Below are 16,707 nucleotides of genomic sequence, written 5' to 3' on the forward strand. Positions count from 1 at the left end.
ATCATTTTTTTTATACTGGCTACCAGCCCTCATGTGATATATAAATGTAAATAGTTACACACATATAGTTGAAATCTTCACTGATCCAGCATACATAGACAGCGGAAAGTAACCCTGAGGTCAGCTACCTCATGCCCTACAGTATCAGAACACGATCACTCTTTCTTTGTTTTTGTTGACCACCCGCTATCTTCTGGCTTTATACTAAGTCATTGTAGATAGCCAACAAGGCGCAAAGGAATTGTGTCGTATCGGAAAACAATTAACTTATCGGTATGATTTTTGAAAATTCTCACGCTTGGTGTTCAGCCGTTTTTTAATAAACCCTCTGTATCTTCAAAAAGATTTTTAATTTCACAATTTCATGGTTTTACTAAGTGATTTCGAAGCTGTCTAGAGATTGAATAGTTAACCGGAGAAGGAATCAGAGCTGAGTGAATTCATGGAAGACTAGTTGAATGTGTCATTGTACGAAGCAGCAACCTCTGAGTTAGCTTGAATGACTCCATTGTGGAGAAAGCTTTTGTTGTGACTCTTGTACCAGCTGAACTCCACATACCAATACCGAAGGGCTTTGTCAACGAGATCCATCTGATATAATAATAATATTGAACAGTATCCTCTATAGATTCATTGGACTGTAATGACAATTTGAGTTGTTTTGTATGCACTCAAAACAACGAATTTATGATAATCGTTGTGTTAACTTGTTAGAATGAAGTCTTTAACCAATAATTTCACTTATCTACTATTAGAAATTGAAATAATCAGACAACCGCAGTTTCTTATTAACAAAATTTTTTAAAGTTATCCGAAAGCAAAAAGTAAGTCAACATAGTTGACTCATGGATTTTGCCAGTAAATTTTCATGTACATTTTTACTTTTCCTGACGCCGTTTGGAAATACCCAACTCTGATGTATTCAGTACACAGCATCCTGCTTTTCAATTCCTGCTACTATAACATGCAGTTTGTGAAACCTCAAAACTCAAACAACCAGTATACTGTAACAGATACAGCATATATTTCATTCCTATGTATCATTTATTGATGTCAGTGCGACCATGATATGGTTTATATGGCTGGAAGATTTCATGTTGAGCTGGTATATATAACCACATATACCATTTCAAATTAAAATCTATCAAAGGTTCTTATCTCAACTCAAATAGTTAAGAAGATTGGTGTAGCTGTGCTTTTCACCACTTTCATCTTCTGAAAATTGTAATGATGTGCATTCTGATGTGACAATTCAATACTGTTCTCAAATACGTCATTTTTTTCTCCAAGTGTGGTGGAAAAGAAAATACTATATTGAAGGTTAAATGTGAGGTTTTCAATATCAAAATTAAATTTGAAAACTTGCATCAACTTGAAGCTTTACGCAATATGAAATTTATTACATTTCTTTTGAAATGGTCTCTTCAGCAGTGCAGAGAGGATCTTAGCTGGAGGCTTTGTTTAATATCAACATGACCTAGATCCAAAAGCAGGATATTAGTATCTATAACGTTAAATGCATTTAAATCTTATCAAGTCTTCATTACACATTGTTGCAGACTATAGGAGATCACATGGTCTACAGATATGAGGTGAAAGAAGTGCTAGGTAAAGGATCGTTTGGTCATGTAGTCAAGGCCTATGATCACAAGACCGAGCAGATGGTAGCCTTGAAAATTATTAGGAACAAAAAGAGGTAAGAGAAAGAATATTTGATAAATGTTAATTGATCACTGCTTCAAAAGACATTAGACAATCAGTGATGAGACATATCAGAGTTAGCGATTATTTAACATTAATAAGCTGTCTTGCCTGTAGACCTAAACGCTGAATCTGATTTGAAGTACCCGTTATGACATTCAGCAAATTGAGGCTTTAAAAATTAACAAATCTAAAAATGTATTATTTATTTTTTGTCAGTTGCCAAGCAACAGCTGACAACAAATACATCCAACTTATAGGTAATGATGAATAACTTAATTTTGCTATAATTTTATTTGTATATTTTAGGACTATAAAAAATATGGGGTTCATGCAATGTTGCTGTGTTCTTTTGAATCAGTTACTAAATGAAAGCTTTAGTTTCCAACTCAACTGACTTTAAATATTTTGTGGGAACTATTGACAGATGCAGTCACTGAATTTGCACAGTTACCACGACTGTGTATGCCACCATCCCAGTCTTTAAAAATTACTTTTTTTACCATATTTTTAGCTATTTTAGATGTTCATTTCAAACAATATCATGAAAGAGACAAATTTAAAACTGAATAATGGTGGATGTCCAATGTTTCAGATTTCATAGACAAGCCTTAGAAGAAGTCAAGATCCTAGACGCTCTTCGAAGAAAAGACAAAGACAACACGATGAACGTCGTTCACATGTTAGAATACTTCTGCTTCCGAAACCATCTATGTATTACTTTTGAAATCATGGGGTAAGTTGTCAACTTCCCGGATGATTTTTTGCTGGCGTAAATAAAATTTGGTGAGTTTAAACTAAGCTATGCCCAAAGCTATCGCTTGAACCAAAAAATATTTATATTTGATAATGAGTCAAGTTAAATTAAACAAGAGAGGACCTTGGCTCAACCGCTATGTCATCAAAACTTGAGTTTTTGATAAAAAATATTGTCTATATTATTACAACAAGTTGACTAATTTCTGTAATGAATTCCAAATAACTATAAAACCATTGAATTTTCAAATTGATTATTTAGGTTTTGTTGAAAATGAAATTAAAGGGCTGATAAAAATTCTAATAGATTAACAACAGTAAGAATAATGATATAACCTATAATATTAAATAAAAAAGGTTCACGAAGGGTAATATCCGTTGTTCCTATTTGAATTGCAGTTTTAGAAGAGTCCAGAATTTTAAATTAAAATTTTAAAATTCCTGCATGGAATTAATGAGAACATTCAAAAAGGTTTTGAACCTCTAAACTCAAAAATATTTGCATTACTAGTACTTAGCAACTCACTGTTCTTTCTGCTGACGACGATGACAACAACTGTAATAGCAGTATTAGCTCTCTCAGGTTGGTTATCTTTAATTCAAAATTTAAAAATACTTGTCACAACTAGCTAAACATCTTATAAACAATAATAATAATAATAAAAAGATTGATAGGACCAAGCAACAAGATTAACTCTTTTATTAGAAGCAGTAATTTATTTTTATTCTAATAGTCACTAACCGCTACGAACAGTTCGAGAAAATGAACAACAAGCCTCAAATATTTGTTAGAAATACTGACAACAGATCATAAAATTCACAACCTCTGTAGTTGTGTAAGCTTCATTGTTTTTATGGAGTTTTAGACAAGAACCAAATTTTGACAAGATTATAATTGCTAGGCAACATATCCATGAAACGCTGCCTTAAGTATAACTGCAAAGCATCTCTCGTTAGCGGATTTCAATGAACGAAAGTTGTTGCATAGAGACGGTAGGTCAATAACATTAGCTTACAATTGAAGAAGTCTTTTGACGAGAAGCTAATCATTTTGGAATCCGATCATGTGAGGCACGTGCATGACCACCCGAGACTGGTGATATCTTAAACTATTCACATAAGTCAAGCATCAATAATCAGAAAATAATCCACATGTAAGCTCACGAATAAGGTGACTAAATTTACTTTATTGCTGCATGCAAGTATCTGTTGTTATTACATACAAGTAGCACCTGGGCACTCAGTTGCACCATGAGAGACGGTTAAGTATAATAAGGAACTGCTCAATTATTCCAACACTACCATCCAATTATTACCAACAATCTGTCACCATTGCCATATAGGTGGCTGAGTGGCAAAGATGATAGAGTGTTGGTCTACTAAGGTGGAAGTTGCAAGTTTAAATCCTGTAGAAAGCACTCCTTTTTCTTGACCTCTGAACGTAAAGGACATGGCTCTTATTATAGTAAAAATTTGTGTAGGTTTGTGATGTCAACAAGGATTCATGAACTTGTGGTTTTGAAATGCTTTGGCACCTAATCAGCTTAGCTCTAAAGCATCTGCCTATTCTTTCTAGTTGTGTGCCAAAGTAGTAAGAAGTGTAAAGGTGAAGCATTCACAATCGATATGCTATTATAGCATCTGTGAGGTGAAGCCATCACTGCTGTTTGGTTTTTAAAAACTGGCCACTTGATGACACCTTTAACCTATCAAATCAAATGAACCTTAATGGAGACGATTAAGGCAGCGAGAAAGTGTCATGAAATAAAACCCTTCGTCTACCCGTTGTCAGGATAAAAATGATTGTTTGCACTTTTCTCTGACACATGATGATAATTGCACATAGGTATTGACATTGACTTGTACAGTTCCAGCAAGTATGATGGTATTATGCTACAGTTTTGTTAGCATGCGCGCGATACATGCTATATTATATACACAATGTTTGCGTGCGTGTGCTAATGGCATATAAGGGATGTTTACTTTCTCCTGCAATTCTATATAGTCTTGTGTTTTCACAAGTTTCCTATACTCCCAGACAGCCGTATTTAAATTAGAAGTCATCAATAATTCATGTCTGTCACTAACTAGGCCTACCCAATCATCAACCATTTGCCAAAGAAAGTTCAACAATGTTTAATCAAAAAGTAGGTTATCCATTTTGCCTCAATAGCATTGTATTCCGATCAATTTAGCTCAACTACCGGTCTGGAATGGTCGCCAAGCCAGAATCATGTCAAATGTGGCTTGTACAAAAGCTGCATCATATAGTGTGTAAACCAATGCAATATTTTGTTAAAAATATTTCTATCTTCTTATTGATAGCTGGAGCTATGTCTGTTGCGTGATACACTTTACTTACATGTATATATTCTTTTTACATTTTGTCAGTTTAGTAATATGTGTTTGTAAAGCTTGTTGAAGTTCACAACAATGTTAGTTTCATCTGAGAATCACTGTAAATAGGAAAGTGAATTACTAACATCAGTGCAACGAAATCAAATAATAATTGAAAGACTGACCCTTTCGCAGATGCTTTTTGAATATGGCAACAGCAAGAATATCTGCTGATTAGACTACACATAAAATTATGATAAACTTTGTTTGCGGAGTCATGAGTGCATACCTGCCGGAAATGCCCCATGTCATATCATTTTTATAGGCCACTTAAAGACATTTTTTTTATTAATTATCCCAAGCATGCTGTGGCTCGAGGGCAAGTTGTGATATACACTATATATACCCGGTATACACTATATACAATTGGCTTTTGAGAAAATCTACTGCTCTTTGCTCTGCAAATTGTTTGAAACTCAGAATTCTTGACGTTGAGCAGATTCCTATGATTTTATTCACGTCATAATCTCTTGACAAAAAGCCATTTCAAGTGTCAACATCATTAGACCTTGTTTGTTATTTGACCCCTTTTAATACAAACATCTCTTAACAAGGGTACGAGCAAGACAGACACTTCTAAGCATTCCATAGGCCCTAATTGGAATGTACTAAGGCCTGAGGCGGCTCACTCCAGTGTTTATTACCTGCAAGTAATGGCTCATGGTAAGGAGCAGTTTTTACAAAGGAACCAGAATACAGATGTCAAAATGGTGTCATTTAGAGATCAATGTGACTGTATTAGATTACTAAAATCAGTGTAGTCTAAGCATAAAGTTGACTCTTAAATGGAGTTCGATATCTTTAATATTTTTTCTTTAGTAATGGCAAATTGTAATAGCCCAAATACACAAAAACTGTACAAATTAATAAAAAATGACAAATACCTTTTGTATTTTCCACTGTTAAAGATGGTCAATTTCTTGAAATAATATTTTTAAACTTTAAGTCGTGATTATTGGATAGACAAACACTTGCTATAACTTACAATAAAAAGTAGAAAAAGAGCCCGTGAGATGTTCAATGAATGAAATCTGAAATAAAATGATATAATTCTACTCTTAGAATGTTTTCCTTTTAGCATGAACCTGTATGAACTAATAAAAAAGAATAACTTCCAAGGTTTCAGCATTCCATTGATACGAAGATTTGCCTTCTCTATACTGCAATGCCTCAAGGTGCTCCACAAAGACCGCATTATTCACTGTGACCTTAAACCCGTGAGTTTATCTTTACCCCCAATTTATAATCTAAATGGTCTCAAAAAATTTGAGCAATTTTAGGCTTCTTTGCCTTAATTATGTTCAGAAATGAGGTCTCTTCCAGATTTCTCGCAGGCAATATTTTGCTGCTACAAGATACTGCTTGCTGAAGCTCAGTCTGAGTTTGCTTTAATTGAGTTGAGTAATACAATAATGACTGCCTGCTAAATACTTATCAAAAGATTCACAGGCTATACAGATGAAAAGAATATTATAGTTGTTAGAAATAGTTATAACGCTATCATGCAACAGTTCTTCACCTTACGGTATTGTTAAATTTGTTTGTAGCATGTACCTCAGTTTAATTTAATGTACTTCACTTTTTTATTTTTATTTTTTTGTATAATATGTCTGGTGATAATTAGCCATCAGAAAAGATGGTTTTTTGGTTAGTTTTACCAGTTTCAATAAAAATAGTTGGAGATGCTTTTCGTTTGACCAAATTAAAAAGTTTCTCCAAGCCAGTAACATCTTGTTTTTGTTTTGAACTTCTCGAGCCACGCATTTTTGATAAACAAGCAAAACGACGTTTGAATAATTGTACTATTCCTGCAATGCCATTGTTTGTAACATTGATTACAGGAAAACATACTCCTAAAACAGAAGGGACAAAGCTCGATAAAAGTGATTGATTTTGGCTCAAGTTGTTATGAGCCTGAAAGAGGTAAGTGGATGTCTGACAATGCCCTGCGGCCTGCTATCAAGTAGAATCTATTGAGACGGCATAAGTTGGGGCTTCCCAATTAGGGGGAGCGAGATGCTGTTCGTGGGGTTAAAGTTTCATTTTTACCATTCATTGAAATATCGTAATGCCGTTAAGCCTAAAATAATCTGTGCGTTTCACTAACCTGCGTTTCGATCAGCTTATAGCAGACAAGAGGCAAAAAAAACAGTCAAAAATCAAAAAGTGAGATGTTTTATTTATATGCTGCTGACTGCAGTGTAAAAACATGAGACACTTCTTAAAGTGGCTTTCCAATAACATATTGTTTTCATATATTCTGTATATGTTTATTTTTCATTACTTCGTGAACTTTTTTGTTTAATTCAAAACAAGGGGTGAGCGATTGCACTCATCAGTAGTAAGGGGTGGAGTGATGAAAATGATTAGGGAAGTTCTGGCTTATGTAGAGACTGCTGTTAAAAGTAGGAAAGTAATAAAACTTACAAATTCTGGCAAACATAAAATGTTCTTGATGCATACGATTGCTATAAAAGCATTGAATTGAGTAAAAAAATAGTCTGTCAGGTGAAATTCTCAAATTTATGAAATAATAATCATAGTCCTCTATGCCATAAGTGTTTATTATCTGTTAAGATGAACTTATGCCACTATCATAAGAGTGGGGTGCAGTATAAGCTCTTACCCACGCAGACGTAAACACTAAATGACTTTATTAACAGACTCGATCACGTTTTGACGAATGATGTGAAACTAGACGACAGACTGATTCAATGTTGTACTAGAGAATATGCAAACACGGTACTCCTAGCGATCGTGACACTGTTAAGAATCTTGAAAGCTTATGTTAGCTTTGCTGATGTTTTGTTTGACTTTCTTGGTGACTTTGGCACGAGAGCTGCTTGATTACCTGCTAGAAATTTGATAGATCTATTCAATCGGATCCAACTGATACTATGTATTTTGATTTCATTAAGTTTAGTCACGTTCAGTTCTACTATTCATCAATATTGATCACAAACGGAAAAGAGAGTGACACATTGACTTCTAAAACCTACTCTGAACACTGACATTTTTGAGTTTATATATTTTCAATACCCCTTAGCATATCTGGATATATAACAATTGTGGTAATTTAAATACTTGGCTGAATTATGAAACCTTCGCTTCAAGCCAGGGAAGTGAACTCTCTATTAATAAAGGTCATATTCAAGTTCTTCTTTAGCGGCGAGGATCAAACATAAAAAGAGAAACTCAAGTAGTCCAAGTGCTGCACGAAAGCTACTCGCTGCAGAAAAACCGTTCAATATTTCATACATTCACGCTTTATTGGGTAACATGAACAAACGTTTCTTGTTCAACAACTACTAGTGGTTGACAATTCCACTTGCACTACTTGCCTGTGAATGCCACCAGCTGAATGCTTAATGTTACCACCCACAGAGTTCTATTCTGTGCAGATAATGACATCGTGTCATTACGACACAACGTCATCTTGACACTCCATCCGGAGCTATTACTTTGGGATTCAATAACATATAGTGCAAAGGAAAACAAGCTTACGTTTGTTATGAGGCTGGCAATGAAGTGGCAATTACTTGATGAGTAATATGCTTTCTTATAGCAAACAACAAGATGCAATGATGTAACCTGCAAGCCAAAATATTTGTCACTATTTCTAGTAAAATATTACCTAAAAAATTAACAAAATATTAAAAAAACTAATCCGAATGAATGCTGTGTTTCAAGTCCAGCGGTAAAACAAACTGTGATTTTTTTTGTATTTTAAGGAAATTCAAATTTAAAAGTTTATGGACTATGCAAATTAGACTAATATAAACCCTATGGTAATTAGTAACAGTTTAATAAAAAGGTCAAACCACTTTTATTGAAATATGGTGCGAAACATGATAAATTACTCGTGACTAAATGTGATGCTCACGGGATTTTTGGGGAATATTTTTACGATTCTTTGGATGTCTTTGCAGTCTACACCTACATACAGAGCAGATTCTATCGATCCCCAGAAGTGATTCTTGGTCTCGATTACTCCATGGCCATAGACATGTTCAGTTTGGGCTGCATCCTAGCTGAGCTTTACACAGGATACCCTCTATTTCCTGGAGAGAATGAGGTTGAGCAGCTGGCGTGTATCATGGAGATCATGGGGCTTCCACCAGGAGCGCTGCTCGAGAGGGCCAAGAGACGGAAGGTCTTCTTTGGTAAGAAAAGCTTGCTGGTTGGAGTTGTGTGAGAACTAGGCAAGTCTCATCTCAGCTACATAGCCAAGGATCAATTTGCAAAAAGCCTATTTAGCTCTAATTCAACGGTAGTGATTAATATCATGAGGAATTGCCATCTCGTATATTAAAAGCTTTCAGTAGAAGCATTTGTGTCGTATAGGTTATTTACCCTCATTCTTTAACTTCCAAATGCCACTCCTACAGTAGTGGATCTACTAGTAAAAGATTGCTTAGTCTCTAGACCCTTGGTTCAATCTTTTTAAAATTAAAATACTACAGGCTTACACTGGCGTGGGCTGCTGTTAAATATAACACATCTCTTTTGCATTTTACTTCCATAGATGAATATTTGAACGCAGCGAGTTCTTTTTGTAGCCTGCAAACAAATTTTTGTAGCTTGGTTTGATGCATCAATTTCTGGAACCACTGCGCTTTAGTTGCAGTGTTACTATGTGTGTATGCATACATTTATTTGAAATGCATTGTTGATATTTCAGATAAAACTAATACCCCGAAGGTGACTACAAACAGCAAGGGAAAGAAGAGAGTGCCAGGTAGCAAAGACTTGAGTCAAGCTGTTAAAACTAGCGACGAAAAGTTTTTGGATTTCATCAAACGCTGCCTAGAGTAAGTTAGTCATAACGGAAGTTATAGTGAAAGCTCTGTGTTTTTTCGTAAAGATAATCAAATTGTTTAGATGAAAACTGCGATGTTTAGAGATATCGATTTGTCAAAAGACTGCTCTTCGCGGCTTCCGGAATCTCTAAAATTAGAAATTAGCTATTTTTAAACTACACCTGCTTAGCCATCATATTACTATATAGAAATGTAAATACATTCACTGCTAAAAGATTGGGCAAACTATAAATGACCCATTCCATGTCAGAAACTTAGTTTATGATAAGAAACCAGCAAAATCTAGAAGCTTCTTATCAAACCCTTATGGTCATAATCAGTTTAGTTCGATCAAACCGAAGCTCACGCTTGAATTGACAATTTAATATAAAACAATAAAATCACCTAGCGCAATATTTATTTTATTTTTTAAATTAGTTAACAAAATTAATTTAAAAAAATAAAATAAGTTAATTGATAAAACTAATTACAAAGAAAGTTAATTATTCAACTGAAAAAATTAAATGATTAGTCTTTATAACTCAGTTCAGGACTCATCCGGTGAATCTTTTGAAATTTTTGGTTGATTTGTTTGAGATAGTAAGTTCTGTTTCTATCAGGAAGTGGCCAATCTGTTAGTTAGTAATAGTGTTAGTATGAATGTGACACAATTCTTCTCTTTTCTTGTCAATTAAAAAATAAACTCATCACAAATAGGTGATAAAATAATTAAAAATTCATCAAAGTTTTTTTATTTTTTGGACACGAGGTCATTTATTTACTTGACCTCAAATAAATTGTCAGTATGGGATTGAAACCTACACCTATATCCTACCACTTCCCGTTGTAGTTGTCACTAAAATAACAGTTAGAAAAATCGCAATCAGTGTACGTCCTTTTCTAGTTGGAACCCGGAGACGAGGATGAAGCCAGAGGAAGCGCTTGGTCACGAGTGGATCAAAGAAGGCATGCTACAAAATCGAAACAGGCAGGCAAGAGCTAAAGCTACGGCTTCCAATGACAGGAAAAGAGGTAATGCATTAATTTTATTTCTAATTCAGATTATTGATAAAATAGAGTTCAAAAGCAATAAAATTGATTGTGTGATCAACCTCTGTAACGATCTTCCAAATTATTCTAACTGTTCCTGTAAGGTATTTTCAATCTGTATAGTTTAAGAGCATGAAACCAACTGCCGTTATGCTATATATATATTTGAGTTTCACTTTATAGCCATATTTCCAAACATTCATCTGCACAAACTGAGGAAAGGTAAATTATACACTCGCACTGAGCTTAGAGTGAGCTAGTAGTCAAAAGCCATGTATATGTAGTAGATATATACAGATTGAGTGGTTGCAGAGTAATTCACACACCGTAGATGGTTTTAAGCCCTAGTATCCACACACAATAGAGGGCATATTTGATGAACACAAGGAATAACTTCCACTGTTACCTGCCTCCTTCACATACCCTGTCCAATCATAGACTGTTGTCCCTTTAATACCTGGCTGCTACTCATGCACATGTTTATGGCCGCTTTTACTCGACAATGGACCAAGGACAATCATGATGAGCAATTTATTTGCAACGTTGTAAAATAATCTCTACTTTTCAATATCGACTAAGATACCAAAAGTTTTTTACCCAATTTTTCTATTACCGAAAATTTCTGGCAATGTAGAAAAAAACTTACTGCTTTACTAACAAAATTAGCCAATGATGTGAAATAAGGATAAATGTACTTTTGAGTAATATGCCTGACTCAGAGTCAATGCTATCAGAAGTACCACAAAACACACCGATGATTGAATTGGTGAGGAGCACCATCATGTCTAGTCAACCCTTTCTACCTCATTGACTATGTCATTGGTGAAAAAGAACCATGGCATACTCAATGCTGTCAAAAGTTGTTTGTGATTAAATTCAGCAAACACATTCTAATATTTGATTTTGCTGTGACGCCAAAAAATTTGAAAAGAACACGAATAACTACCCATTAGTTGATAAGATCTATTCAAAATGAGATAATCAAACTCTACGTGACCAGTAGCTTGACTTTGAGGTTTTGATGATATGTTAAAAACATCTGAACATGATGATTTCTGCGAATTCAAGAGCTGCTAATCCTCGTTCTACATCTCCTTATCCTCTAACTGTAAACTAGAAATGCCGATGTGTTTCACTAACTGGGTTACTGTGAGTCAATAAGTAGGCATCAGAAGCATCTCCATTTTAATGCAGCTATTCACAGCGCCTAGCGAATGTTGTGTGCCACATGAGTGTGACTAGAATGAGTGACTAACTAGCAAGAGGTGCTGTAGGATACTATTTAGATGCATGATATACCTTTTTATCCACCCACCTCATAACCTAAATCCGTTTCATTGTCTACAGTTAATATAAACATTTTATTTAGGCGATGCTTGTAATAGTGTTTCCAAATAGACATTGTTAGCTAATTTGAAAAACATTTCTATTTGTGAAATGAAATTATTGCCAATAAAGTACTATATGTATATGTTAGCTGGGTGGTACAAAGGTGTTAATATAGGGGCCATTAGAGATGCGGGTATTAGTAATAATTGTTAGTAATAATTTAGCCCTACTTTGCTGCTTTCTTCCTCTCAACTATTCAAATACAAGTACATAATTTTTTGAGTCCTGGTTTCATATTGGCTGACTCGGCTAATAATGTAGATCCTTCACAGCCATTGGTCCTTATTTCAATACAATTTTGTGGAGGAAAGGTTTTTAACAGAATAATAGGTACCAGTGGTCTTCAATGCTTGCAAGAACAATGTGATATAATATGAACATGACCCCTGAGTGTACCACCAGATTTTGATACCTTCTAAAGCACTAATGGGAAATGTTGGTTGAGCTGTTAAAGTTTGATTCCGCAAGTGTTGAAGACGACAATAATTATATATTGTTGTAGAAAAAGCTAAACTGGCAGCTGAGCAAGCCAAGCAGAGAGACAACATAACTATCAATGAAGAACCTGCGCAACAGTACAGCTCTAACATTACGCTGAATGGTGAACCATCAGCTCTTCCGGTATCCGTGCCGAAAGAGGAGCGACTTCAGCCTATTGGTGCTTCAGATCCAGAGAAATACACCGATCATGAAACAGGCGCTGTAGATATTAGTAACCCAAAGCCTCGCGGTAAGTCAGGGAACTTTGCAATTAACAATTTTACCTGGTTGCATGGATTACGAATACTTTATGGAGTGCTGAGATGATTTTAATCACCTACAAAAAAGATTTCAATGGTAGATGCACAGCAGCTGAAGCGACGCCTGAAAAGAAATTAAAAACAGGCAGGATTGAGAATTCTCTTTTTTATTATCATGGACAGTCAGAGCTTTTGATTGGATGGCTTCTTATTAGCGAATACAACGTTCACTTTATTGTGTCACGGCCGGTTAATTCAGAATGCAAAAAATGGTATCATGCAACAATATGACCAGAAATAGTCAGGAAGTTTGGTTAAGGTTGGTAAGGCCACTTGCTAAAAACCTCTGTTGCATCGGTTGCCCTTACATCATCAAAAGTGTTGCTTTGACTGCCCTTTAGCCATCTCAACAGTAGTAGTAAAAACACTATCTAATATCTATTTTTAGTTTTAATCTGATTGAATATTAAATTTTTGTTAGGAACTTGAAAAATGATTATTACTGCCAATCCAGTTTACTCATCAAATTAACTTAATGGCACCCGATAAAGCAGTGAGAAAAATTTCCGCACTAATAGACAATCTGCCGAAAGGACAAACAGTGCTGCTTTTCACCTCTACCCCCGCAGCTATTTTCTATACTTGTGTGTAATGAAAATAGAATATTCAATAACGCTTACACAAAAATAATATCAAAAACTCATATTGGTAGATGTGTATTAACAGCATCACTGAAATCTGTCCGACTTAGCATTTACAAAAACAAATACCATGATTTTATTACTCAAATACACCTTCTTTATGCGTAGCCGCGGCTTAGACAAGATCAATTGAGCTCCATTATTCCTAATTAACGGCGGCTTCATTATTGTGAATTTTCTCGTCATGTAATCAATAACTCCACACTGAGAAATCTCGGCATGTCCATCGAGACAAAGATCAATGGCCACTAGACCCCCTAGATGCGAATTTCACGCTACAACAAACCAGTTGTCAAGATATTAACTGTCCCATCTGGCCAGCCTACGGTGTATATTGCATACCAGTCTAAAAGTGAATGACCTATTGTTGCCTCTCAGACTTACGCAATTACGGAAAAATGTTATCAAAAATTAAACAGAAAATACAATTGGTGAAATAAGGGATAAAACTTTCCATGTTGTTGAGATAGTTATGGGAAAAGTAATAAAACACCTTGTTTCATCAGTTTCTTTCAGCCAATATACGGTAACTGTTAGTTAAATCTACAGATTGACATATTATATATATGTCCCAAAACATGAAAAGCATATAGATATGGATTTTTACCAAAATAGTCTGTTCTATTATAAATTCATAGCAGTATGGTCTCCCATAGCTAGATACTTTGACCTATTGTCAAATGAAGCTTGATGGCTTGCCAAAAATTTTGAGCATAACGTTCCGGTTTGTGTTAAATAGCTCTTCATGTGAATGTGAATTTATGTCTTCATCTATAAGCTCATTAAAATTACATAGCGGTTGAAAATCGCTATTAATACAATTAGTAAGGAATAGAAATACATCTAGAGTCATTTTACAGGCATTTACGGAGAATATACATTATCGCACATCTTTATTTAAAAAAATTGAAGTGAAATTCCTATTTTTCTTTGACTAAGAGATTTCCAAATTTGGACAAATTTTTAGGTTAATTGACAGACTATAGTAACTGCTTGGATCCTTATTTTCAGTCTGATTTTGGCATTTTGGTATACACTTCAATTCAAATCCATTAAAATATGAGTTATGTTTTCTGCAGCAAACCGAAGAGCATAAACCTGTTGTAAACATTTTTATTTTGAATCGTAAAAGATTGGAAGGTAGAGTGGTTCCTTCCAATTTTTCACAAAAAACAAAAAAAGTAAAATACTCGATATAACAAACACGATTAGCATGTAAATTTTTGAACCGATAAAAACTCAGCATAACTCATTACGAAGTGATCACGAAATTAGCCTGTGATCAACAGTTAAACCTTTACCAACATCCTCTATATTGCAGGGCTAAAAGGAAAAGCAGAGAGCCTACATAACAGCCATGAGTCGGTGCAGAAACAGAAGGGTGGTAGTAGCTCCCATGTGAATGATGCAAGCGGGGCGTTCCTGCCACCCATATAGCATTATATAACTCGAGACCAACAATCTTGTGCCTACAGTCATCAGTATTACAATTATAACAACTGCGCTCATATTCGGAGTACATAACGTTGTCAGCAGTTCATGACCCTACGCCAAGCTTAGGGAGCTGATCAGTATATTAGAGCAAGTGTTGTTGACCTATTTCTTCCATAAGATGACACAGTATCATGTCGCCTCAGAGTTTTCTTTCCATGACTGAGTCGGATAGCCAAATGTACATCTCATATATTTATTCGTATATTATGTTATCAACATTACTTTTTTTGCGAATTATTGTATTATAGTGCTATGTATTTGCTAGCATTATTGAGTATGTATACAATGTCAATTGCTAACAAATTAGCATATTTTTCTAACTCCCAACTGTTATTTTGTGAAAAATATTTTCGTAGTACTCTTTGCATGCTTCACAAAATGATAGTTACAGTATTACGATATATTTATTTATTTAGTCAATATAGCAAGGCCTGAACCATTTGCTCAAGGGCCCCTAGATACAACTGTTATACCTGCTGAATGTAGCCCAAGGCAAAACATACAGCGGGGAAGCAGTGTATCACTAGGTGGTAAATCACATTGATTTGTGTGCGTGTTGCATTGTGCTGTGAGTGATCCATTGTTTGGTATGTGCTCTTGCTTTTTGAGTCTCCTTTTTTCATCCTTTGACCAATCTGTCAATTTTTCTCATCCAGTTTTTTCAACAACAACAGTCTCCATGCCAGATTTATCCCTGAAATTCCGTCCGTACCGAATTTTTTCTCTCTTCTTATATTTATGTTGCTATTTTCTTCTTGCACTATTATAAACTATTTATTTTCTTATGTATATTAAGCTAATGCTTACTTTGTTAAAACCGTCCTTAATAATTTGCCATTATGTCCTACAATTATATTTATATACAGTGTTTATTAAATAAACTTCTAGTAAAGTAAACAGCTCATAAGACTTCATTGTTTTGACCAGGATAATCACAACAAACGATCAAAGCTGCCGACAGCGAAACTCTCATGCCAGTGGAGACGTAAATTACCTCTACCATCATAGTTGTTCCCCACATTTCTCAAACTACTTAGCGAGGTTACCGGAAATTAAAAATCTATTAATTTTTATTATATTAATTTATTATATTAATATAATATATTATATACATTGATATATAATATATTATATATTGGGTATATATATATTAATATATATATAGATATTAATTAATATATTAATATAATATATTATATTAATTAATTTAATATTATATTAATATATAAAAAAAAATTAATTGTATTAGCGATTGACGTTTAAACATTTTTAGTCGATTTAATATGGAATTTGCAGTCAAATATATACAGTCATACTTTGAGATACATGATTAATGTGTTTTTGGACTGAGCTCATGTCAATTAACACGTATCTATGATCAACATTTTCTTACCCTAGGACACTTATGTATTCGCGTCATCTAACTTTCACATTTTCGCGGAGCCATCCTCTCGCGAAACTAAACTATCATAACGAACGAGCGAAAACGCGAAATTAAATAGCTTTGTTCGTTGATAGTCCAAGAAACAAATGGCAGCAAGCGATCAAATTGAATTATGGATCTCGACCACACATTTCTAGCTGCGGTTTACAAATACAAACTAGACCCAAATTGAAATTTTTTTTTAGCGAACTGGACCTGAGGAATCTAATCTGTTTGTTCCACTGCATTTATTTTCA

At 34.6% G+C, this 16,707-nt stretch overlaps 1 protein-coding gene across 1 annotated transcript in view; it reads left to right on the forward strand.

The window, feature by feature from the left end:
* LOC137394302 (dual specificity tyrosine-phosphorylation-regulated kinase 4-like) overlaps positions 1-14,970 on the forward strand; it is a 28,201-nt gene extending 13,231 nt beyond the window's left edge. The window contains exons 6-14 of the mRNA XM_068081020.1: positions 1,560-1,696; positions 2,297-2,437; positions 5,933-6,071; positions 6,696-6,777; positions 8,784-9,017; positions 9,536-9,665; positions 10,558-10,685; positions 12,595-12,822; positions 14,855-14,970. Of these exons, the coding sequence (XP_067937121.1) occupies positions 1,560-1,696; positions 2,297-2,437; positions 5,933-6,071; positions 6,696-6,777; positions 8,784-9,017; positions 9,536-9,665; positions 10,558-10,685; positions 12,595-12,822; positions 14,855-14,970 (1,335 nt within the window). The remainder of the gene's footprint in view (positions 1-1,559; positions 1,697-2,296; positions 2,438-5,932; positions 6,072-6,695; positions 6,778-8,783; positions 9,018-9,535; positions 9,666-10,557; positions 10,686-12,594; positions 12,823-14,854) is intronic.
* Positions 14,971-16,707: the final 1,737 nt, after the last annotated feature.

The sequence above is a fragment of the Watersipora subatra genome, chromosome 4 (assembly GCF_963576615.1).
Source record: "Watersipora subatra chromosome 4, tzWatSuba1.1, whole genome shotgun sequence".
Lineage (NCBI taxonomy): Eukaryota > Metazoa > Bryozoa > Gymnolaemata > Cheilostomatida > Watersiporidae > Watersipora > Watersipora subatra.